Source organism: Watersipora subatra, chromosome 2, assembly GCF_963576615.1.
Source record: "Watersipora subatra chromosome 2, tzWatSuba1.1, whole genome shotgun sequence".
Lineage (NCBI taxonomy): Eukaryota > Metazoa > Bryozoa > Gymnolaemata > Cheilostomatida > Watersiporidae > Watersipora > Watersipora subatra.
Genome location: NC_088709.1, coordinates 36,691,452 through 36,717,297, shown reverse-complemented (window position 1 = coordinate 36,717,297; position 25,846 = coordinate 36,691,452). Strand labels below are relative to the sequence as shown.

Below are 25,846 nucleotides of genomic sequence, written 5' to 3'. Positions count from 1 at the left end.
CGCCAACACAGTTACACAGTTTTCAAACCGAGTTAGGAACTGCGGGCTTGAAACTCACAAATCTTCTTAAGATCTGGCCATAAAGACTTTCTTAAGAAAAAACGATAAAGCGCCAATGCTTTACTCTTTAATGACATATAGCGTGTGTTTTGATTGCAATCGCGAGTAAGCTTGTCGTAAAACGTTGGCTTCCTAAAATAGTCGAGGAATTCTGCAGCCGTAACGTTTCGACTTTTGTTCGTTTCTACGCAAAGAAAGCCCCGTGCGGCAACAGTCTTAGCGTCTCAAGACGTTAAGTTGTTTTCTCAATAACTTAACGTCTTGAGACACTGCGAACGTTAAGTTGTTGAGAAATAGAATAGTTATATTTTTGTTTAACAAAATATCCCGTAAACATCTTTTTCAAGTGAATTTTTAATTACAAATATTAGTTCTTTTAGCAAAATAACATAAAGAATTTACATACATGTAGGTGTTTATCGTAATTTGTTCTTGTTAAGAATAAATGGTAACATGCTGTTGTGTGTGGTTGTGGAGAAATTATGTTATGCATAACTAATCCAAATCCACATCCAACATCAGTGTTAAATTTGCTTGTCATATTATTCTATTTTTACTATGTTTAGTTTGTGCACTTTTACTTAGCTTGTGGGTGCTAATTTAACTATTATTGGTTCAGGTATAGTGAAAGTGTTAAGCTGTTGCAAGTAATGCGGATATTTACCAGCACAAGTTACTTGTTTATTCTATAAGTCGAACAATTAAAATACACAACTTACAAAATTCTAAAACAATAATATTTATGACAAAACAATTGGAAGAGCTAATAAAAATTACATCCTTACTCGAACGGTCGTCTGTGTTTGCTTGGCTCAGTCCATGCGGCTGCGAGTTTCGATAGTCAAACGAGAGTCGTGAGAGGTCATAGGTAGAGAGTGTCGGCAGTTGAGTTAGTGGCGAAGAGGAGGCTCTGCTGGTGGAGGAGAAGGAGGCTCCATTGGTAGAGAAGAAAGAGAGGCTCCTCAGCAGACAGATGGGGAAAGCGTCCAAGGAGGCCCTCGAAAGAGAGAAAGAGAGCCCTAGCTCAAGCTGGACCAGAGATAGAGATGGGGATTGAGGGATGCTGAGTCCTCAGAGCTGTTCTATTTTATAGATGTCTGGCATGTGGGATGGTTAGCCTGTGGGTGTAGGTTGAGTGTTAAGGTTCGATGCTTTCTGTTAGGCATGTGAAAATATCTTGTTTGCGTAAGTCTTCAGCTGGTGCACGTGATGTTGACATGTAAGGTGGAGCTCGTGACTTACTCCTGGTGTCTAGGTCATGTTTGACAGAAGTGGCAGTTCTGTATGTGACTCATTTGACTCGTCTCTAATGTTTCTCTGGTGGCTTTTTGATGATGGTGGTGGCTGGTAGGTTCAATTGCTTCGGCTTCTCTTTGGCATGTTCTCCATCTGGTGTTGACGCAATTTCTATGATTGATTTCTTCCAAACTTGAAGTTTCTAATTTGCTTTTGACATTTTCTAATTATTGAATTTTTTAATGTCTTTGGGCCTCTTGCTGCTTGTACAAATTATATGCTTATCCTGCGGTCAGGCTACATTCCCTGTTGGTATCTTGTTTTCGCAGTATTTCCATACAATATTTCTCCCGTATTTAACGATATGTCTTCATATCGGTGTCGGCGTTCCATGGTAAGGTTGACGCTGATGTAAGGATGTAAGGGTAGAAAAAAATATATGTATAACAAAATGAAAAAAGTTGAATTTGGTTATTGGAGTGAGAGTAAGACTAAAATGACAGCATTCCAACAATAATAAAGTTAAACATGATTAATAAAAACCAAAACCGTAATAGTAGACAATTTTTAAACAAGGCTGAAATGAAATGTAATATATGAATACATTTGGTAGTTTGTCAGGCGATTTAGTCAAATGTCTATTGTCATTTCGGAGTCGAGTGTTACTATCCTATCTACTATCGTTTGTATTGTACCTCCCTTAGGGATGGAAACGGGTCCTCTCATATATCGGTATGTGCGGGTGGCTGAAAGCAACGCTGTGGTCATTTGGGTGGCAGTTGTAGAGGGAAAGAAGATGGTAGCATAAAACAGAAGTTTCATACATTGCAAACACGAATCGGCATACCTCCCAAGAAATAAAACAACTTAACAGTAACTATTAAATGAGAGATTCACTCAGCAAGTTTGTTTTTTGTGGTGCTACCTAATAGTTAACTTAAAACACATGCACAATACAGTGCACCCTCGAGATACGATGTTAATTCGTTCCAGGGTTGGCATCGTATGGTGAAAAAAGCGAATATCGGCGTATAGAGACCATTGTAATTATACAATGCAAACACCCCCTGATAGAAATCGTCAATTTTTTTATAAAAATGTGTACATATTGACAATTAGCAACAAAATAGTATGTTAACTTTAGTAATTACAGTGCACCCTCGAGATACGATGTTAATTCGTTCCAGAGTTGGCATCGTATAGTTAAAAATTCGTATATCGGGGTGTAAAGACCATTGTAATTATACAATGCAAACACCCCCTGGTAAAAATCGTCAATTTTGTTTATAAAAATGTGTACATATTGACAATTAGCAACAAAATAGTATGTTAACTTTAGTAATTATAGTTACCTACAGTAACTGTATTGTGTTTAGTGTATTTTAATGGTTATGATCTGCAATAAAACGCAAAATTATAATGTGTGTACCAAATGTAGTACGTACGGTAAGGAGTTCTTGCCTTCAAAAGGTACGCATAACATAAACTTTGAATTCACCTCAAGTAAGTTTAGCTTGCCTACACTTAAAACTAAGTTTTAGTATGTATTTTGAACTATTTTACTGAATTTCAACTTTTTATTATGAAATTTTACGAAATAGCCTATCTGGTTGAAATCTTTTTCGACCTAAATCAATAAGGCCGAGCGATGCAGTTATAGAAAGCGGCCTCTCGCACACTTGACCATTTAATGGCTATCGAAAAGAAAAATAAAGTTATATTTTCTATACTGGATGTACATACCATTGGAGTAACGTAGGTGGTACATGTAGCGGGTAAAGCAGAGAGGAGGCAAAAACATATCAATGTTAATTATGGTGCTGTACACTTTAAAATAAATTTAAAACGTAATGAATTGGAATTTTTTAGCACACTAAAAGAAGTTGTCCATTCCTGTCCAATTTTTCTACGAAAAAATTGATGGTGCAATGCAGAAAATTGCTAGCTAGCGCTTGTAAAAGGATCCAGAGAATGTGGTACAGTAGTTTGTCTTGTATGAAATGTGCACAAGAATCAATGTAATCATACATACAAAGTTTGTACGTATTTATATCCTATGGGGGGACAGGGCTTTAGCAAGTTTCAGAAAGTAATGTGGATGTGTCAACTATTTTGAGTAGCTAGTTATATGAGTTACATACATACGATGAATTCTATTCACGTAGAAGATAACAAGCCTATATGCAAATACATGGTTAAACAAGAAAATATAACATATAATCAAAAGGAAACAAATAAAATGAATAAAATATGAAAAACATGCCACACAAGAGATAAATAATATATATTATACATGCATTGTTTTAATGTACCAGTCCATATCAGTAAATTAAACACTTGAAACATTTCTGTGAATGTGGGATTTTCTGTATTTTCTAAATCCTCGCCTTTACAAAATGGTTGCTCCTTTTGAATGCTGATTGCGTGCATGACCTAGCTCATTCAAATCTTCAGTCGGAAGCTCTTTCTTGTGCTTCCTTTAATGGAGTTCTTGTTTTAATAATAATTGCAAATGCTGATTGGTTGCGATCATATTCCTTGACAATGTTAATAATACGGGTCCCTTCTTCTTATTTACGACATCCAACTTTGTTGACATAGAAATCATTTTTCCTTCGTTTTGTAACGTTTGTATCGGTCTCAGATCCATAGATAACGAATTAAATGTAGATAGTTGTAGTTATATACGTATGCTGACTTGAATGTTTATAGTAAAAGCTATAACAACGCTACAAATAAATATTTGCTCTCGCTTGTGTATTTTACACGAAATTTTCCACGCGGACATGAGAGAAGTCGATCATCGTGTCTCTTCTAAACGTTCTAAGAATGTTTTCGGCAAACTATATTTTGGTGTCTTTTTTATTTCAACGTGTGTTTCGAGCACACCGACAGCCAAATTTTAACTCGGGCGAAACTTTTCTCAAATTGGTATAGTGAAATAAAATTCGTATACCGAGGTGAAGATATCACAATGTTTGACTTTGTAAGGTGAAAAAATCATGTATCAGGGTAATCGTATCTCGAGTGTGCACTGTACATGTTTTTGGCTAGCCTATCCTACCCTAAAAAATTAAAAGTCCCAAAAATTTCAAAAAAAATAAAAGATTAACAATTAAGTAGTCATATTTTTTTTGTTATGTGCCGATCTACTTACAACAAAATATCTATCCTAAAAATTTGGAAACTGAATTTTTATAACATTATTGTGAGGCACACTGTTAGCTTTAATGTGGCAAAATAGGTTTTTTTCAGAACAATAATCATGAGTGAAATTATCAGTTACAATCGATTAGCCACATCCAAAATAATAACTCGGCATCATTACCTGTAAAGGAACACAAGTTTTATAAACAAGATGTTCGTACCAAATGAAAGTGAATAATCTGTCATAGTTAGTATTTTTGTTCTTTTCAGCATAATTATCATAATTCCAACAACAGCTTTTTACTCCAACTTGGCAATTTTACAATCCATCTTCAAAGAAAATAGTGAAAATATTGTTTTACTAAAATGTCAATTTCCTTTTTCTGTTCTTATGCTTTTTTTTAAAGCTAATATTCACATTTATGAGATATTAACATTATGCGACTGCTGGAAGTTACTGCTGAAACACGATAATCAGCGGATCAAATAGTAGGTGGAAAGGTTATATAACATCAGTTAGATCGAAATGGAAAAAGGGTTGGAAGGGTTGACGACGATGAAGATGAGAGGGTTGCATCTCTAGGTATTGTTTATATGTTGTGAGTGTAAGGAAGAGTAAATGTCAATGAGTGCCTTGAATGCAACGCAATAAAGGACGAGGTTGTGGTAAAAGGCATTGTCAAAGGTTAGCTAGGTCGGGTTTGTGAAACCTATGCTAGTTGTGGCTTTGCATAATAGTCTGTGCAAATGACTTGATATAATTGTAAGTGACAAGTGAGTAATGGAAATTCAATTTAGTAGTAAAGTATTGCTGAGAGTCAGGTGAGTCTGTGAGACAGGTTAGTGGAAGTTGATGATTACGAGAATATGAGTCATTCATAAGCAGTATTAAATTAGAAAGTCTAGCAATAAATATCACGCATGTGAAGTCACATCATTGGTGAAGTTAGTTGTCCTGGTCATAGGTAAGGTTAGAGTTGTAACTGGTTAGAGAAGCACATGCAGAAATTCTCTGGTATTCTTCCATGTTTGCTTGAAGTATATTAGTAGTAAGTCAAAGTCAACAGTTAGTTATTAAGTGAAAGCCATAAGCCATGTATGTGTGTATGTACGTATGTGTGTGTATGTACGTACGTACGTATGTACGTACGTACGTACACGTGCATGCATGCATGTATGTAGTACATATGTACATACATACATACATTTATATGGTATGTAAGTATGTACGTTTGTACGTTTGTATGTATGTACGTATGTAAGTTTGTACGTATGTACGTATGTATGTATGTACGTATGTACGAATGTACGTATGTACGTATGTACGAATGTACATATTACATAGGTACATATGTGCGTATGTAGGTATGTACGTATGAGCCATCACTTTTTTTTCTAGCAGAGGTTCATCCGTAGGTTTGCGCCATCAGCAAAATGAAAAACAAAAACCCACAAGTCAATTGAGTTTTGTTAACCACAAATTTTATTGAATTTTTCAAGGTTGCAAAATATGGAAATGGCACTTGCGAATGGTGCACAAGAAAATGCCGTCCAAACTAATCTATTTTAAATATTTTCTCCACTTCTGTCATTCTAATATCGATATGAGCAGTTTTGAGTGCGCTGCCATGGCCTCTTGCATAGAAATTATGTCTTTTTTAACAAAGCACCTACGTCAATACACAATAGGCGAATATCCGTGAATCACTAATCACACCGTAACTCAATGCGTGCACAACTCCAAATCTGCATCATCGATATTATAGGAACATAGCTAATGACTTGGCAACAGTTCCAGTGCAGGAGAAAGCTAAATATACCAAGTTTATGTTGTGGAATTTTATGACATTCGACTTCAGAATAAAACTTGATTTAATGTAATTGGAGTTTTCACACCAAAGTTATCACAAGAGTCATATGTTATTTGAAAACCTAACATAACACTCATATGTTATTTGAAAACCACTGTTTTAAAACTATCTTGTGATGTCAATATTGCATTTTCAAGTTGGCTGGTACCTTTGTAGTAGAGAACAGCGAGCTGACTTGTTGGATTTATCAGATATTGTGAGAAGTTATATACTTACAACTTACAACAAACCTATATACTTAAAACTTACTTATAGCACGACAATCCCACATGTTGTGATACTGTACACCAATTTAGATGCCGGCTAATTATGTATAGCAGGACAAATCCACATGCTGTGACACTGTAACCCCAATAAAATGCTTAATACTTACTTATAGCACGACAATTTCACACGCTGTAGTACTGTATACCAATTTAGATGCACGCTACTCACTTATCACAGGACAACTCTACACGCGATGTTAATGTATACAAACTTATCTACTTAGAACTTACCTATAGCACGAAAATCCCACATGCTGTGGTACTGTATACCAATTTAGATGCCGGCTACTTACATGTATATATAGCAAGACAAATCCACATGCTGTGATACTGTATACCAATTTAGATGCCGGCTATTTATATATAAAAGGACAAATCCACATGCTGCGGTACTGTATACATATTTAGATGCTTACTACTCACTTATAGCATGACAATCCCACATGCTGTGACACTGTAACCCCAATGGAATGCTTAATACTTTCTTATAGCAGGACAATTCCACATGCTGAGATACTGTATACCCATTTAGATGCCGGCTACTTTTTCTTTTCAGGAACCCTGCACATGCTGTGTTACTGTATACCAAGTTTGATGCCCACTACTTACTTATAGCACGATAACTTTCCATGCTGCTCTACTGTACACATATTTAGTTTCTTACTACCTACTTATAGCAGGATAATTCCACACACTGTGTTGCTGTATACCAACTTAGATGCTTACTACTTACTTATAGCAATACAACTCCACATGCTGTGGCAATGTATACAAACCTATATACTTACAACTTACTTATAGCATGACAATCCCACATGCTGTGATACTGTACACCAATTTAGATGCCGGCTATTTATATATTGCAGGACAAATCCAAATGATGTGATACGGTATACCAATTTAGATGCCCACTACTTACTTATAGCAGGACAATCCCACATGCTGTAATACTGTATACATATTTAGATGCTTACTACTTACTTATAGCAGGACAACTCCACATGCTGTGATACTGTGTACCCATTTAGATGCCGGCTACTTACTTATAGCAGGACAACTCCGCATGCTGCGGTACTGTATACATATTTAGATGATTACTACTCACTTATAGCAGGATAATTCCACACGCTGTAATAATGTATACCAACTTAGATGCCTACTACTTACTTTTTGCAATACAACTCCACATGCTGTGATACTGTGTACCCATTTAGATGCCTGCTACTTACTTTTTGCTTGAAAACTCCACATGCTGTGTTACTGTAAACCAAATTAAATGCCCACTAGTTACTTATCGTAGGACAACTCTACACGCTGTGTTAAGGTATACAAACTCACATGCTTATTATTTACTCTTAGCAGAACTCCCACATGCTGTGCTACATTTTTTTCAAACTACAGTTTGCACTTTGGTTTTACCTGCAGGTTCACACAAGACCCTAGCACCACATCTGCGGCTCCGATGGGAAAGTGTGCATATATGTGGATATGTTATATGATTATAATTTCTTCGTAATAATTGGATATATTCATGCAAATAGGGGTTCTTGCCATTCCCAAGTTTAGCTCAGTGCCAAAACTGTTTCTTAATACCTAAATTTGTTTTAGATTTCCTCTCGCGAAAGAGTCTTGTCTCAACAACGGCTCAAGGCCGTGTCCAGAAAATTTTCGATTCTACCACTGACCATTGCATTGCATCAAGCAATAAATGGATGCCTAGTCAAAAAGGTGATGGTCGAAATCGGTGTTGCCGACAGACTACAAGTTCAATTCACAGACTTAGTCACAACTAACAATTAAAGAACAGACTATTATATATACACTTCGCAAGAACCATTCTGTTTACATAAACTGCCAATCTCGGCTTCCCATTTCTGTCACTGGTGATGTGTTTAGCTCATGTTCTTTGAAATTTTTGTTGAATTTTAGATCATGACAATTACAAAGCATGATGTTCATATGATATACTACATTTTGTATGAATATTCTGTGTATTTATAACCGATTGTATATGATTCTGAAATTGTAATAGTTGTTTCGAAATCTAAAGAGTTATCAGTGCAAACTCTGATGGAATTCTAATCGGCATCTTTCTGTTCATACATATTACATTATCATCAAAATATGAGTCTGCTTTATATAAAAAATAAAACAGTTTTAAAAGACTGAATAATATGTGAATAGCTTTACACAATATGCTACCTAACTTTTCCTATTTTTTTGTTAGTTACATCACCACCCTTCATAGTTTCCTTATTTACTACAAACAATGTAAAAGCTCTATTGTGTTCATGTGAATTGTTATAAATTTTTTAGGTTCAACTAATTTTGTTAAATTTGGTTATTTAACAAAGTGGTACTGTATTTTGATCAAGAACAGTGTTACCTCACAGACCTTTGCGCGTTTGCTAATTAAATACATTTATGTTATGTACCATCTGGATACATTAGGATCCATTCATTTTTTCAAAAGTACAGTTTGCACTTTGGTTTTACCTGCAGGTTTACACAAGACCCACCACATGTGCGGCTCCGATGGGAAAGTGTGCAGAGGCAAGATGGAGCCAATGACTGCGGGCTATTTGCAATAACTTTCTTGGTAGAAACACTATTTGGGTTCAACTCGGCCAAGGTATAAGGTTATGTGGATTTAATCTATGACATTCCACTTTTGCTTTGGTGAAAGGACATATTGTTTTTCATATATTAACCTCTGGAATAGCCGGATCATTTCTTTCACACTTGCAGCAATTTGAGACCGAGTTCAGAAATCAATTTGTAGTACGCCAAAGTAAGCGCGAAAACGTTTTAAATTTACTTGATGTAACTAATGCACATGCCGGCTTCATAATTATAATAAAGCACACAAACCTTATTGCTCAATGAGAACTTCAAGAATGCTACTTTGTCCATTGTTCTCTATGCATTCAACTGTATGTACAATGACTAAATGACAATCTTTCGATGATATGTTTCTATGCTGACTTGCAGTTAAAACCCAAGTAAGAAGGGTAATAGCAATTAATGCTGCGCTACTGCACTTTAGATTGCCTTGGATTTAATATAACCCTTATGTGACCTCGCACTGTGCATAATCAGCCATTAACGTCTACCAATATTTACTCGCTAATGATGTGTACCATGCTTATAACATATTTTCTGATTAAGAATCCTAATATTAACCCAACTTAATAATCATTTTCTGTTAACAACCTATTTATTTACCTACCATTTCTAATTTCAAGTAGAGTAGACGCTCTTACAAAGTAAGTAATCCGTTCCAGCAGCGTTTACGTTATATGGAATTTACGTTATTCGAATAGTAAAATACATGTGAATTGCCTAATCTGTTTCAAGATATTTTTAAACTCATTCCAAATTGTAATTCCCTACAGATGACACAGCTGTATTTAAAGGCGGATGCCATATCAAGCAAATAGCAAAAGCATTGTGTTGTACATACAATATACGTGTAGTACTGCATCACGATGTGCATCTGGTACATCCATAATGAATGCAAATGTTGCAATACCAATGTAAGGATTGTGAAAGATAACCTTTTACTTGTGCACCTGTTTGTTTATAAATAAACTGAAAACCAATAAAATGAATGAACTTAACTGACCAATCAAAAGATGCATGAAATTTATTTTGATAGAACTGCCCTTTAGTGTATGGTAAAATGATGTGCAGTTGTTTGGCTGTAATAACAATGAATCTGCATTGATTAAATATTGTGGAGAACTGGACAAATATACTAATTATGCCATCTTTAGATATCTGTGTTCAACTATTATAACCTTACATAAGCATTCCTCATATATTTGGGTATGTAACAATTTATGGCTATGGAGCCATAAAATATGGCATAAGACATGGCCTGCTGCGCAGGCCTGTCGTAACTAAACTGTATATTGTTATGTAAGAATCATTACACTCCTTTTATGGGCAAGGCTAGAAGTAGGCGGAGAAAGGCCAGTATATAAGAGGAGGCGCAAGCCACCTCGTTGGGATAGTTGAGAACTTGATGCTGTTGTACATGTGTTCATGATTATATATATAATAAATAGACTAAACTTTACTTACACGAACTGATTACGTTCATGTCTGCCTGGGTGGCCTAGACAGGAACATTCAACCAGAACTGGTCTGACTCCGGATAAGAACTGCCTGAGAGATACCTAAGGAAGGCTAGGGGTTGGGCTACGCTACGACTGAACCTGATCGCAGATGCAATAGCATAAGAAATCAGGCCCTACAGTGAGCTAGCCCGGGACCTAGACTAGCCAACGATAGGGACTCAGAGAGCAGGCTGTATTAGGGTTCGGAGCAAGCCTGAGGTTGGGCAACAGCCACGACTTTAGTGTATCAAGACTTCTGGTGGCTGGCTAATTCAAGACTGTTTTATTTTTTTCATCAATGATTCACCATAGTGACGATTTCAGGTGCAAAGACAACAGCTCAAAGAAGCAAACATATCGCCACATTATTGCAATTGTTGACAGTATGACTCAAGTTGCATACTTATGACCCTGATACACTACATCCCTTACCAATTTTACAAAATTGAAAACTTACATAATACAGGTACATGGGCTACAAAGGAGGGTAAGACAATCTCTGACAATTCAATAAAAATATAAACATATTCCTTCCTTTTCTCCCAAGAAATAGAAATATTCACATGAAACAAATGCAAGATCTGTTGAGAAGTTCACACAGTACCAACTCAAATTCTGGCTGGACTGCACTAGAAGCACTACACACAGTAGATAGCAGAAAGACATCACACACAGTGAATGGCCGGCTGACTAACGTCACATTTCAAAATTGAGCAAACAGTGCTGACTGGCTAACTGACTAGTAAATTTACTGTCTAAGCTGACTGACTTAAAACAGGGAATTGTCGTCTTCGTAGTCAAATAACTTCTGTTATTTGACTAGTTAACTCCGATGTTATTCTTTGGGCAGGCAGGGGCTTTTGCTACATGGCCGTTGCGTTGCCCCGCCCCCCCCCCCCCCCCCCCCCCCCCGCATTTAAAAGATGTGCGCCGTTCTGCTGGGTACTTGTAGTTAATCCGTTGCTCTAAACCACAATCACCACAGATTACTTGTCCCTTGCTGAAACAATTCCTCTTGACTGCATTCATTTCAGATTTCACATCTGGAAGTGTAATCTGCTCTATAGCGACCTTGGAATTTGCTTCTTGCAGTAATACACTAAAATCAGTTACTTTGATTCCTCAAGTGCGATCAGCTTTGACCTCAGCATAGTGTCCAGTATGCCACATAAAAATTGTTCCACTAGATTGACATCCAGACTACTGGCAAACTCACATTGGCGAGTTGTCCTTTTCAAGCAGCTGACATATTCATTGAGATTCTCACCCGAATTCTGCCTCATCTCTCTGAATGAAAGTCGTTCCACCAGCCAGTGCTTTGATGTACCAAAGTGCTTGCACACAAGGTCAACTAGGCCACTGTATGTCAAATCCTTAGACTTCTGTAGGCTGCCAGATCTCGTAATGTATCGTATTGATAACCTTTCGAGCCCATGAGCAGCAAGTGCTGACGAGAGTCTACCGTAACCTTGTTCACAGCAAAATATACCTCCAACCGCTCCAAATATGACTCAACACTCGTGGAGTTGTCAAATTCTGGCAAATTAGCCATGGCTTTATTATCCGGCATCCTTGTCGCCAATTTAGTGTATCAAGACTTTTGGTGGTTGGCTAATTCAAGACTGTTTTATTTTTTTACATTACAAGCAATATATATGTGTATACAAGTCATCAATGATTCACTATAGTGACGATTTCAGGCGAAAAGACAACAGCTCAAAGAAACAAACATATTGCCACATTATTGCAATTGTTGACAGTATGATTCAGGTCGCATACTTCTTACCTTGATACACTACAACGGCCTGATCTGACCACCAAGTGTGTCAGGAAGGCCCGACAAGGGGAAGGCCCAGAGTTCAGGCTGCACCTGCCTGTTAGTACAGTAAAGCTGGCTCAGCTACCGGGCCAGGCCTTTGCAATATTTTATAAGCGTTTGCTTGGAAACTTGAGAGATATTTTATGGGTTTGGATATGCTATAATATGATTATACATTCTTCGTAATAATTGGATATATTCATGCAAATAGGGGTTCTTGCCATACCCAAGTTGAGCTAAGTGCCAAAACTGTTTCATTATTTTCATAATACCTAAATTTGTTTTAGATTTCCTCTCACGAATGAGTCTTGTCTCAATAATTGGCTCAAGGCCGTGTCCAGAAAATCTTTGATTCCACCACTGACCATTACATTGCATCAGGCAATAAATGGATGCCTAGTCAGAAAGGTGATGGTCGAAACCAGTGTTGGCGACAGACTACAAGTTGAATTCCCGGACTTAGTCACAATTAAAGAAAATACTATTATATATACACTTCGCAAGAACCATTCTGTTGACATAAACTGCCAATCTCGGCTTCCCATTTCTGTCACTGGTGATGTGTTTAGCTCATGTTCTTTGAAATTTTGTTTGAATTTTAGATCTTGATAATTACAAAGCATGATGCTCATATGCTATACTAGATTTTGTGTGCATTCTGTGTATTTATAACTGGGTGTATATGATTATGAAATTGTAACAGTTGTTACAAAATCTAAAGAATTATCAGTACAAACTCTGGTGGAATTCTAATCGGCATCTTTCTGTTCATACATATTATATTATCAACAAAATATGAGTCAGCTTTATGTAAAAAATAAAACAGTATTAAAAGACTGAATGATATGTGAATAGCTTTACACAATATGCTATCTAACTTCTCCTATTTTTTGTTAGTTACATCACCACCCCTTCATAGTTTCCTTATTTACTACAAACAATGTAAAAGCTCTATTGTGTTCATGTTAATTGTTATAACATTTTTAGGTTTAACTACTTTTATTTTGAGACACAATTTTTAAAACAAGAAATTTTAAAATAACTTTTGTGTGATTGTGCTCTATACGGCATGCGAATAGTTCTGTTTACTGAAGGGTTCTGAACTTCAAATAAATATAGCATCTAGAATACAAATGTATTTAGTAAATGGATGGCTATACTGCACCAGCAAAAGCATAAAGATTTTGATATTGTATATGTGAGATATGATTTATCAGTGATCACCGTCAACAGTTTTCAGCAGTAATAATACAATAATTTTCAATAAAAAGCCAATCAGAATTTACTTGAAGTTTTCTTTTGGAGAAACAACCCCTTGAAAATATGACATCTGGTATTTTTTGGAGGAGAAACAACTATCAGATATCAGTTCTGGAAGAAAACGGGAGAACCTATTTTGCCAAGGAAACCAGAAACTACTATGACCATTGATGACAACAATACACGCAGAAAGGAAATTTAATCACCTATTCATCTTAGACACAACACAGACCGCCCCAGGATGTCAGATGCTAGCTGGACGGGAAAACCACAAATCGCTTTATCTCACCATAATATATACATTTATTTATATATCTATTCAGATTCAACACCGCTCATAAAAATATTGTATAAACATCGGAAGGAGAGACATGAGAGCTGAGCAGCCATCCAGTCCTATAGAGAGCCAGTACAGAGTCGAAGAGTGCCTCCATGCGTACATCCCAGAACTACAACTAAATATTGAGTACGTTACATAAACAATAACTGCATGGCTTGAGCTTACACTTTAATCTTTGTATTTTATGCTTTTACTTTATGTTAATTTTAAATCTTATGTTTTATGCTAGTTTTGTTTCATTATAGATTGGCAATGTCAAAGCAGTCCTCAGAAACTATCAAACTCATGAAAAACAGTCCTTTCAACTATGTCTCCATGGGATTCCATTTAATCATGGAATTTCCGAAGGAGCTGGCTTCTAGCAGGAAGCAGAGCCTCAAAAAAATAAGCTTTACTAATTTTCACAGCTAAAATAAATTTTTCGAAAGTATGACATTTATAGTAATGAAAAGAATGGAGCAAAATACATACTCCAAGATTTTTCTAGATTTTTAAAGCTAAAAACAAAAGAGACAGAGACACTTTTATAAATTCCACATTCAAAAAATTGGCTAAGTTTTTCAAACATCATGGGCTTTCCAGACAGATGAGCTCACCCGCTCCACCACAGCTGATCTGTTGCGATATGCACAGTCAGCAATTGCACAAAGTTTGCAAAATGCTGACTAGAAACCAATTAAAAGTTGTTATTTTCAGCTGGTATGTAAAGAGCCTCTGAAAGTGATTAAGGCAGAGAGCGGGCCAGGGAGGCCAAGTGGGTGAAATTGTATACCCCTTTTACTACTTTTTTACCTCGAGGAGATAAAGCCATTTGGCCGAAGACTACGATAATACTTGTACGTTTCTGAGGACACTTTTATTGCTCATTTTGACGAGATATACATTTATTATATTACAAACTGTTTGAACGATTTTCTTCATTCGTTTTATGCCCAAGTGAGGCTTGTTATTGATAAATATACTTTATATCGAAGCCTGAGATAGGCCAATCTATTATTGATACGACAACGATATTTGAGTTTGCAACCAGCATTTGAAATTGACGCCCGAGAGAGGCTATATACTGATAAGACAACAGTGGCTAACACATATTCTACAAAGGAACATACATTGGTGCCCGAGTGAGGCAAGAAAACTACTGAGCTGGCAAATAAGTATAAAATATTCAGGAGAAGACAACTTGTCTCAGAATCGCAAATACGGTAACAGATCATACACAAATTCGCAAGATTGATTTGACAGTTGATTGATATAGAGAACATTTCTTTGCCTGGCAGGAAGAGCCACTTTGCCAGTTCGAAAAATTTATTTGTTACGTGAGAAAATCAGTCAGGAGTGCTATCTTACACAACATTATATAGAACTACACAAAAACACGATTGCATTTATAAGTTACATTTTATTAATTTTTGAAACTTTCATTTAGTTTAAACAATGATATACAGCCCAGATAATGGGGGAGGGGCTGTATATAATTGGTTTAAATAATTATATACATATTTATAAAATATTATTAAACTTTCTCCAGTGACAAAGCTGTAGCTTTGCACCACACTACAAGTATTTTGGAAATACATTATATCAACAACAAAAATATATCTTTATAATTTAAATATACTATATTATTTTATTTATTACAAATTATTATTATTTTTCTCATGTGACACAACTCTGTAAAAGTAGTTACAACCTCTGCACTCTGCAGCAAACAGAGGTTGCATGCACTTGATTTTTGTGTGTATCTTGTAGTGAAATCATAGCCTTATAAGCTAGGGAAATCGCCAAATTTTTCTTCCTCTTAATCTGAAATACATGTAGCTGCTATAATGTTTCTATTATCAATGCTCGCGTTTGTCTATTATAGAATTTCCCGCCTGGTGACGACTTTACGAAATATCCTCTCGACTGAACAACCTGCCATGATTGGCCGGCAAACGGTAACAGTAATTTTCATTAACTTTCCCGCCTCTTAACGTCAGCTGCAAAAAAGACTTTCGATAAAAATAGCTCCATGATTGGCCAGAGAACAGTGAGACTAATTTATATTAACTTTCCCGCCTAAAACATCAGCTGCGAAAAAGCCTTTCTTAAGAGAATCCCGCGATTCTCGGCGCCTGGCTTGTTTTTGCCATAGAACAGCTCATAAACACGACCATCGCCTCTGAATACCTCAAAAATATGTAATGGCGTCGAAGTCAAAAAAGACCAATGACAAAGAAGCGCTTTGGCAGGCAGTTTGTAAGACTTGTAGCCTTAATAATCTTTACGTAAGCCAAATTGCCGCCGATTATTTATACAAACTTGTAACGACGGATTATTTCACAGAAAAATACCTTGAAAGTCTGGTTGAAATTTCATCCAGTCAACCTTCAGTAGTTTTAGAATCTTTAGACGTGTCTGGTCTGATTCATCATAGTAACGGTGATATCAGCATAAATAGCAATCGCTTAGATGACTGGGAAACGTCATTTAGTTGCTCACGCTTAATCAGAACACCATCGCGTTTTACTAGCATCAGTGCGAGAGATTCATCAAGACGTGAAGAGAGAATAACAGAAAATATAGCTACTATTTCTGCAAATAAATTTGGGGAAGCCAAAAACAAAATACACGAAAGAGTATCTGCTGATCAAGTCTACGAAGTTTCTGAGCAGTGCAGGCAGCACGCTGAATGTCGGTACGTTCTAGTAGCTACTGTCCCTTACTATCACTTTACTGCTAAGGGGTTAATAAAAACATTAAGATTTTTTTATCCCTTCATTAATTTTTAATTGGGAAACAGCATTTTGAGCGTATAACAAACTCACAACCGTGTGAAAAAAAGTTCAAGAGCTTTGAAGTCAATGAAAAGCCGATTTATGTGTAAATATAAAGCTGTATATTTGGACAGTGTACCTTCACACTCAGATAAATGGCACAATACGCATTTTTGAAATGACTGTTTCCACGTATGCATGCAATCAGATTCATAGGGAAAGAAATTCATTAATTCATTTTGCAGAAAGAACTGCTCGGGGGATCCATATTGCTTATCATCCTTAGGCTTTGAAAAATGGAGTTCAGGAGAAATGGATTACGATTGGCCCTCTGACGACGATGATGACAATTGTCTTGTAAAAAGAAAGCAAGATGTTCCTGTAGGATTAGTTAACCTTGGTGCTACATGCTATGTCAATGCATTTCTTCAACTCTGGTACCATAACCTGGCATTCCGTAATGCAGTTTTTGAATGGAACCAACTGCAAGGTGATTATGTATTAAAAAACTGTTTATTTATAGTAATGACAGCAAGGGCTGTCGATAAAGCTAGTTGTCATTTGTCTGTCAAATATAAAATAGTATTGTTGTAGGCTAGTCCATGGTTTTTCTATGGAGCAGCATACATTCCAAGCACTTTTACAAACCTCAAATGTTTGGTTTGACGCTGCCACATAAAATGTTGAACAGATAGCAAACGTGTTCAACAGAAAGCAAACATTCCATATGCAATGTTTGCTTTGTGTTAGTATCAAAAAAGTGTAAAGCTGTCTACATTTAGTCATTTTATAGTCATTTGTTTATTATTTCTTTGGTTTACAATTTATGGTTAAAAACACAGAATCGTTATTTAAAATTGGACACAATATCGCTTCAACTGTTACAAACATAATCCCAAAAAAAGTACTTTGTTTGCTACAATTGGTTCATGAGAAAAAACGTAACTATCATTTGGGAAGTCCATAATACAAGCTAGCTTTGTCAGAGCAGTCACAGGATATATTTGGTATAAACTTTTAAAGAACTAATTATACATCTAACATTGTACATTTTCTTATTTTTTGGTTAACAAAATCATTGTTTCTTTTGCGTCTAGTTAAGTAAAAAAGTTAATTTGTCACAAGATGTAGGGGAGAGTAGTACAATGTACAATGTAACCTCGGTTCTCGACCATAATCCGTTCCTGAAAGTTGTTCAAACACCGAGTTGTTCGAACACCGAAATCATTTTTCCCATTACAAATATAAGGTAAATTGTTTTAATCCGTTCCAACACCCTGAATGTTTACCTTGTTAGTACATGTACATGTATTTTATACATTATTTTATGCCTGAAATTGCACATTAAAATGTTGACCAACACATAAAAAACAATGTATATCTCAGAAAATGTTAAGCAAAATGGCAAAGACACAAATAACATAAACATAAATGTAACCCGTAAAACGTAATGTAATTATCGTAATCTTCCATATGAAAGATTACTCTAACATGAATGTGAAAAAATAAAAAAAGGATAAAGAAAAGAATTATGAATAGCATTTTTTAGGATACAGGATGTTCTTTTCCCTTGAAATATCTATCCAATGACACTTGCTTTTGCCTTCTTTTTAGCACTTTTCGGAAGTGGTTCATGATAGTGCCGTTAAAGTCATTGATGACTCTTATGGCTGCAGCTTTATCGGGGTGGTGGAGTTCGCCGAAATTCTGTAACTCGGCCCATTTGCTACACATTTGTTTAATCTCGGACGTCGGGGCATCCTTTCTTGGCGACAACAGTTGGTCACGGTCAACGCTGCTCAGCATCCGGCGTTCGAACTCCGATTTTTGTTCGAACTACGAAGCAAGAACTGCTTGAATTTTTTGTTCGGACTCCGATTTGTTCGAACTGTGAGTCACTCGAAAACCGAGGTTACACTGTAATTGAACTTCGTAAAAAGACCGATGGATAAGTTGTGGTTCTATTAGTAACTTACAACCTTTATATAAATAAATGTGCCCTGATGTTTCCACCATCTTGATTACTGCTGAAAAAAAGCTTGCAAGGAAAGTATGTTTGATAATATAAGGTAAATTATAAGCCAGTAGATAGTAAACATTTTTGTAATAATTAAACTTTTTATGATGGACATTAGGTGTAATACCCTACAGGATGAAAATATTTGTTGGTTATAAAAATTCGGGATTTCGCGAACAGTCAATTCCGTGAATTATTAATTTCCGTGAAATAATTAGTTCTATTTTTAATCACCAGGGAAAATAACTACTGCATCAACTATTTATATTAAAAACTAGCCTAGCGGCTAGTTTTTAATATAAATACTAAACGTAGTTAAGTTCCAAAGCATTTTTACATGTACAATAATTGCCTGGGCTTTGAGCTAACACCATTGCCAATGCATTACATTTTACAAAATTATTCAAGGTTGTCACAAGATATGCAGATGGCGTCATCGCAAAAGTAGCCGCTAGGCAGAAGTACTAAACGTAGCCGAGTTCCAAAACTTCTTTAAAATCATCGCCGGGCTTTGAGTTTTATTGCCATTGCATCAAACTTTACAAAATTATTCAAGGTTTTCACAAGTTATTCGGCATGGCTTCGTCATCGCAAAAAATCTCTCCTAGTCTTTTTACATTGAAATCAACTCCATCAATCTCTAATACCGAAGTTGAGGACGATCATGATTCTGATCTGGACATTATGGTATGTATTCGATTTGCAGTGAAGATACGTTTTTCCATATTTAACTGCATTAGTTAATTCTTTTGTTTAAAAACTGATCGCTTTCATTAAATACTTCAGCTATTGTTTTTGTACTTGACACTTATTAATATTTTTTCATTTTTGTGTTTACTGCAGATTGGAAATGAAACAACCTACTTCGATTACGAAAACTATAGACAAGTAGTAATATTCATCAAGGCAGGAATATTGGCAGAGAAGCAACCAGTCAACCTAGACACCTTCATCGACAACAACTCCTTGATATCGCTGCAGCAAACATGATTAAATTATATATTTTGTTTCATGTATTATTAGATATATTATAATTTATTACAAACTTGAGTGTACAAATAAAATATTTCAAATACAAATATAATTTTACAAATGATGATTGGAGTAAATGTAAACAGTTTAGCGCATATGGTGGTTGTCTAGCAATACAATTAAACTGGTACTCTTGATAAGTGAATACTAGCGTGTAATGGTGCTCTCTGTCTAGTTATTTTGGTAATAGCAGCTCTGTCACTGTCTTGGGTAGATGTTAAAGGCGATTCTCTCGCTAATACATGACTGGTAAGGAAGTTATCATCAGAACTCTCCTCGTGGCTTAGTATTGCAAAGTTCTGCCGGTTGGCCAAAGATTTGTGCTCATAAAGGGGTTTTTGTTCCTTTTTAAAACAGATATATTCTCCTCGTTTGCAGCTGCAGTCACTTCTACCTCATTTTCAAGATCTCCCTGAATGATTGGTGATCTTCTAAGAATGACATCTATCACCTTTGCAGTCATTGTAGTTCCGTGTATGATGAAAGATTTCTCTCACACTAAAACAAATAACGAAGCGGTAGAGATGGAAAAAATAAATATTGCGTTTACCGAAGAACCAAAGTAAAATTCAACTAATTTAGTAAATGGTTTTGAAAAAAACCTCATTACCACAAATTGTTGGTTTATCAAATGCCTCAAAATCGATGAATATTTGTGAAAACTTCTGAACGATGCAAAAACTTTATAGCTTAGCACGACCGACTCGTAGTTGTAAGCTAAATAGAAACCGAACCACGCAATGTGCGCATGCGTAGGGTTAACCCTATTGCTATCCGCAACAAAGTTAACTCTTCCTAGAGAGTGACAGTATTCAGCCGCGAATAAATTAATCCGCGAATATGCATGAAATTTCAGTTTTCGTGAAATATAACTCCGCAAATAAATTCATCCTGTAGGGTAGTTAGTGTAGTCTATCACATTGCTCTAATACGTTAGACAAAGATGGTTGTAATATTTCTCAAATTTTTCTGATGACTTGAACAATCTTTTAGGCTAGAAAAAAACTCCCAGATTCATCGTCCTATTACCATTTTTTCAAGAAACATGGGGATTTCCGTTTTAGGGACTGATGGTATTGTTGAAGCTCTCCAGTACATCTTTGGTCTGCTTGAGTACAGCCATCGCAGGTAGGAATCACTGCATCTTTTCTCGGTTAGCTCATGTTAAGTTTATTGATTCGGTGTATAAGTTTGTACATGTATATGTGATCTGCTTTATATTCATTCACGTTTACATTTAGATGTTTGCTTTCTATTCGATAGTATGAATAGTGAGCATATTTGAAGTACCGTACTTTTCGGACTATTAGCCGCTACTTTTTTCTGATGTTTTAAGCCATGCGGCTTATATAAGAGTGCTGCTATTCTGTTGTTTTTTTCACTGCTAGGGCACATCCGGTTAGTGCGCCTCTAGCGGTGATTACAAAACGAAAAAGTGCCTTACGGCACTGTTCCGTTTGAACAGCAAGGTTGCAGCTGTGTTGAAAATCACCATCCTGAGTTCTGCGACCTATGCGAAGGTGCGAACAAATTATCGTTTTTGAAAATTAAGCGGATGAGGCTTATAATAAGGTACAGATAATAGTCCGAAAAGTGTGGTAGACTTCTCTGTAACGTAAATCAGTAGGCCTCATACAGTGTGAATACAGTAGACATCCCTACAACGTAAATACAGTAGGTCCTCTACAATGTAAATACAGCACACACCCCTATAGTGTAAATATAGTAGACACCCCTACAATGTAAATGCTGTGGACCCCTCCCCCTATAGTGTAAATACTGTAGACCCCTCCCCTATAGTGTAAATACTGTAGACCCAATTATAAAGTAAATATAGTGGACATCCCTGCAACGTAAATACTATAGACCACAATATAACGTAAATATAGTGGATACCCCGGCAACGTAAATACTATAGACCCCATTATAACGTAAATATAGTGGACACCTCTGCAATGTAAATACTGTAGCCCCCATTATAACGTAAATATAGTGGACACCCCTGCAACGTAAATACTGTAGACCCCACTATAATGTAAATATAGTGGACACCCCTGCAACGTAAATACTGTAGACCCCACTATAATGTAAATATAGTGGACACCCCTGCAACGTAAATACTGTAGACCCCATTATAACATAATTATAGTGGACACCCTTGCAACGTAAATACTGTAAACCCCATTATAACGTAAATATAGTGGACACCCTTGCAACGTAACTACTGTAGACCCCACTATAACATAATTATAGTGGACACCCTTGCAACGTAAATACTGTAGACCCCACTATAACATAAATATAGTGGACAACCCTGCAACGTAAATACTGTAGACCCCATTATAAAGTAAATTATCCATTCCGAGAATGTTTAAAGGTTGACTTGCAACAAAATTCACATTACAGTTATTTGACATGAAAAGATTTACCATGTCTTACTCTGTTGTGTTGTAAGTGCAAAATATGTGGAAATTTGATTACAAGCTCTTAAAAGCTAACAAGCGAACAGTCAATCGCAGTCACACGAGACCGCCGTAGTTTGAATTCTCTTTCCAAAACGGCTCAAATGTGACGTAACTGTGAGAGATGGTTTCTGTTTCCACTTTCATGCAACCTGATTTGTCGAAATATTTTCACAAATATACTTCTCGCATTCAATAAAACCATGTCTATTGTTCTTACGCGTCTGTTTTGTCGCCATTGTAATTCTGTCATTTTTAGCAGTTATATCTTATAACTTACCGTAAAAATTTGTTTATATTTTTAACCTTAGCTCAAAGGAGTACATATCATTGTCTGATAATTATGTCGAGCCTGTTGGTCACTTGTGATATTTGAAAAGTGCTGCAGAAATTTTTTGCGAAGTATTCGGTCGCGTGATCAGATTACAGCTTGCCGATTAGACCAAGCCGAAACAAAACTAGAGTAGTGAGCATCTATATTTGATATGGGGTCTTCGGTAAAATCCGAAGTGTTTGTCATAAACGAGTGCTACGATAAGTTTCATATTGAGCTTTTTATTGGTCTTTCAATTTACGTGAGAACATCACGTGACAAGACAATAACCAAACAGTCATGACTACGTCATCGAAATAAATAGATTCCAATCTACGGCGGCTTTTCGTTTGTGAGCTTTTTAGAGCTTGTAATCACATTTCGACATATTTGGCACCTACAACGTGACATAGTAAACATGGTTAATCTTTTGATACCAATTAACTATAATGTGGCTTTTGTTGCAAGTCAACCAAGTTGTCGGCATTTTACATTACTGGTATATGGGCAGTGAAGTACATATAAATTACCTAATTCGTTCTAAGCTTTTCCCAAATTCATCTCATTAGCCTTTTTAAAGAATAGAGAAAACATATTATTATTATGCTTTATTAGTTATCATGAGGTGTTGACTGATGTTCTAAAAAAAGGATCAAGGAGATTGACCCACTAGAAGCTGAGATATAGCCAGCCAAACACAGGTCTACCTAATAAAGAATCAGAGGAAAATGCTTCGAAAATCCCGAAAACTGTGACGTATGAAATCGACTTAATGTTCATGTGCCGGAGTAGCGCACCCTTATCGCCATTACGTATAATGATTGTTTTGGCTACGAGATGTGAAACGCTTCTCGCGATAGTAAATAATTTACAGACTAGCTCTGGTTTCTCAGGAAAATCAAGCAAAAATTGTGTGGTGAAGGCATTTGCCCACAACCCCCGCCATGATTTTTCAAAACAGAAGAGCAGATTTTGACTATTGTGCTTCAAATTTTAACTCGATCTCCACGAATATGCTCCGAAGATCCTCTGTTCACAAACGGCGCTTGTATAGTCTATATGCGACATCCGCGAATAGGAATGTGAATTTTTGTTCATTCATCATTTTTCTACTGTGTATCTACTGCAGCATTCAGTTGATTTTCATGATTATCGTCACTATTAACAGACTGTAAGTTCACTACAGCCATAATTTTAAAAAGAATAACTTGACAGTGTTGATCTTGCTGTAAGAAAAGAAAACGATAACTTTTGATTTGATTTTTCTATTGATCTATTATCTTTTCTATGATTATTTTTTATGATTAATATAATAATCATAATGCATATTATACAAAATAATAATATAACTGCGTATAGAATAAATGATGTAACTAATATAATTTGTAGAAAATTCCAAATGATAACCGAGATTGATGATTGATGTAATTGATTCCATTTATTAGCTAAAAGTTAGTTAACAAAATTATTGGGTTAGTTCATTGCTATTAGTTAAAAAAATCTGAACAACGCTGAGGATGAGTCTGAATAGAGAAGCTAAGTAGGAGAACAACAAAACTGGGCTGAACTAGCAAGATAGCGGAATGTTGCGAAATAATAGATGCGTGTAATTATTTTATGCTAAAACTAATCTACACGTCAGAGGGACTGGTTCAGAATTCGCAGAGCAATGGTTGTTAGGCCCAATTTGATTGTTCTATACTACCAGGGATTAAACCAATTAACACGCCTTGATTGTTACAGGAGAGCGCATTTGTTGGTTCAATTGATCAATGACACACAAGTCGATTTCATACGTCATATATTGATGATTACCAAAACACTTATGTTTGTTGGTAGACCTGTGTTTGGCTGGCTATATCTCAGCATCTGGTTGGTCAATCTCCTAGATTCTTTTTTTAGAACATCAGTCAACACCTCAAGATGAATAATAAAGCATAATAATATTATGCTTTCTTTATTCTTTAAAGGAAAAAACGAAATGTAGCTTTAATTTAATGGCTGTACCATAACTAGTATTATTGGTTCGCATCGACAACTTTTCTATTTTATGTTATCACTTTATCTTAGTTAGGGTCCATAATTACGATAATTTTATATTGAGGGGGCACACACCTTCAATGTCAATTTAAATCACATTTTTTTAACTTTTTTTTAGTTAGCAAGGTATATGCTGTAAAGCGAAAACAATTAAAATGTGTTTGTCTAGATTAAAGTAAACAAAAATATATCTTCACCATGATAAGAGTGGTGTGTGTCTGTCTGTCCGCTTGTCGGAAGCCAGGGTTATATGTTAGGATAAAAGAATGTTTTGAATGAGACTCAAAGTTGTGACACTCAGAATGGAAGACCGACACTCTAACACCCGCACCTATCAACCACCTTTAAGTGTTTCTGAATAATTGTGCACCAACTTATTCTCTGTTCTTTATTTACACACCTGATGGTCTTTTATGGCACACTACATTACTAGGGTACTGTAGGCCTATATATAATAGAGATACCCCTACATATTGTTTTTGTTTGCGGTGAGAGAAAGATATATTTTTAGGGCTAACAATGAGACTGCGTTATTCAAATCACATTTGAATAACTGGTACCAACTTGATGCTTCACGTTATATGGAGTTTTATGTAATATGAATCTGAAATGTTACATATATTATTCATGTTAAGTGTGATTTACATTATAGAATATTTAAATTATAAGAGTGTCTTCTGTACACTCCAAGTTATACGATTACCTTCATGGATAAATTTTCCAAAATGCATAATTTGAGCAAATGGTAAACTACAATTAATAGAATTTCCAGCATATGACGTTGGATTAAGTCTATGTAGTTAATATGTACTTAAGTAAGTCTATGTAGGTAATATGTACTTAGGTGAGTCTATGTAGTTAATATGTACTTAGGTAAGTCTGTAGTTAATATGTACTTAGGTAAGTCTATGTAGTTAATATGTACGTAGGTAAGTTTATGTAGTTAATATGTACGTAGGTAAGTCTATGTAAGTAATGTGTACGTAGGTAAGTCTGCAGGTAATATGTACTTAGGTAAGTCTATGTACCCTAGGACACTTATGTATTCGCGGCATCTAACTTTCGCGTTTTCGCGGTGTCATCCTCTCGCGAAAATTTAATGAGCG

The 25,846-nt window shown here is 35.9% G+C and overlaps 1 protein-coding gene across 5 annotated transcripts in view; it reads left to right on the top strand.

Annotated features, from left to right (window-relative positions):
* Positions 1 to 16,265: 16,265 nt before the first annotated feature.
* LOC137386895 (ubiquitin carboxyl-terminal hydrolase 48-like) overlaps positions 16,266 to 25,846 on the top strand; it is a 120,166-nt gene continuing 110,585 nt past the window's right edge. For 4 of the 5 annotated variants that reach the window (XM_068073094.1, XM_068073095.1, XM_068073093.1 and 1 more), the window contains exons 1-3: positions 16,266 to 16,797; positions 17,122 to 17,366; positions 20,990 to 21,053. In XM_068073094.1, the coding sequence (XP_067929195.1) occupies positions 16,304 to 16,797; positions 17,122 to 17,366; positions 20,990 to 21,053 (803 nt within the window). In that variant the 5' untranslated portion in view covers positions 16,266 to 16,303. The remainder of the gene's footprint in view (positions 16,798 to 17,121; positions 17,367 to 20,989; positions 21,054 to 25,846) is intronic. The other variant, XM_068073097.1, reaches the window with a different exon arrangement.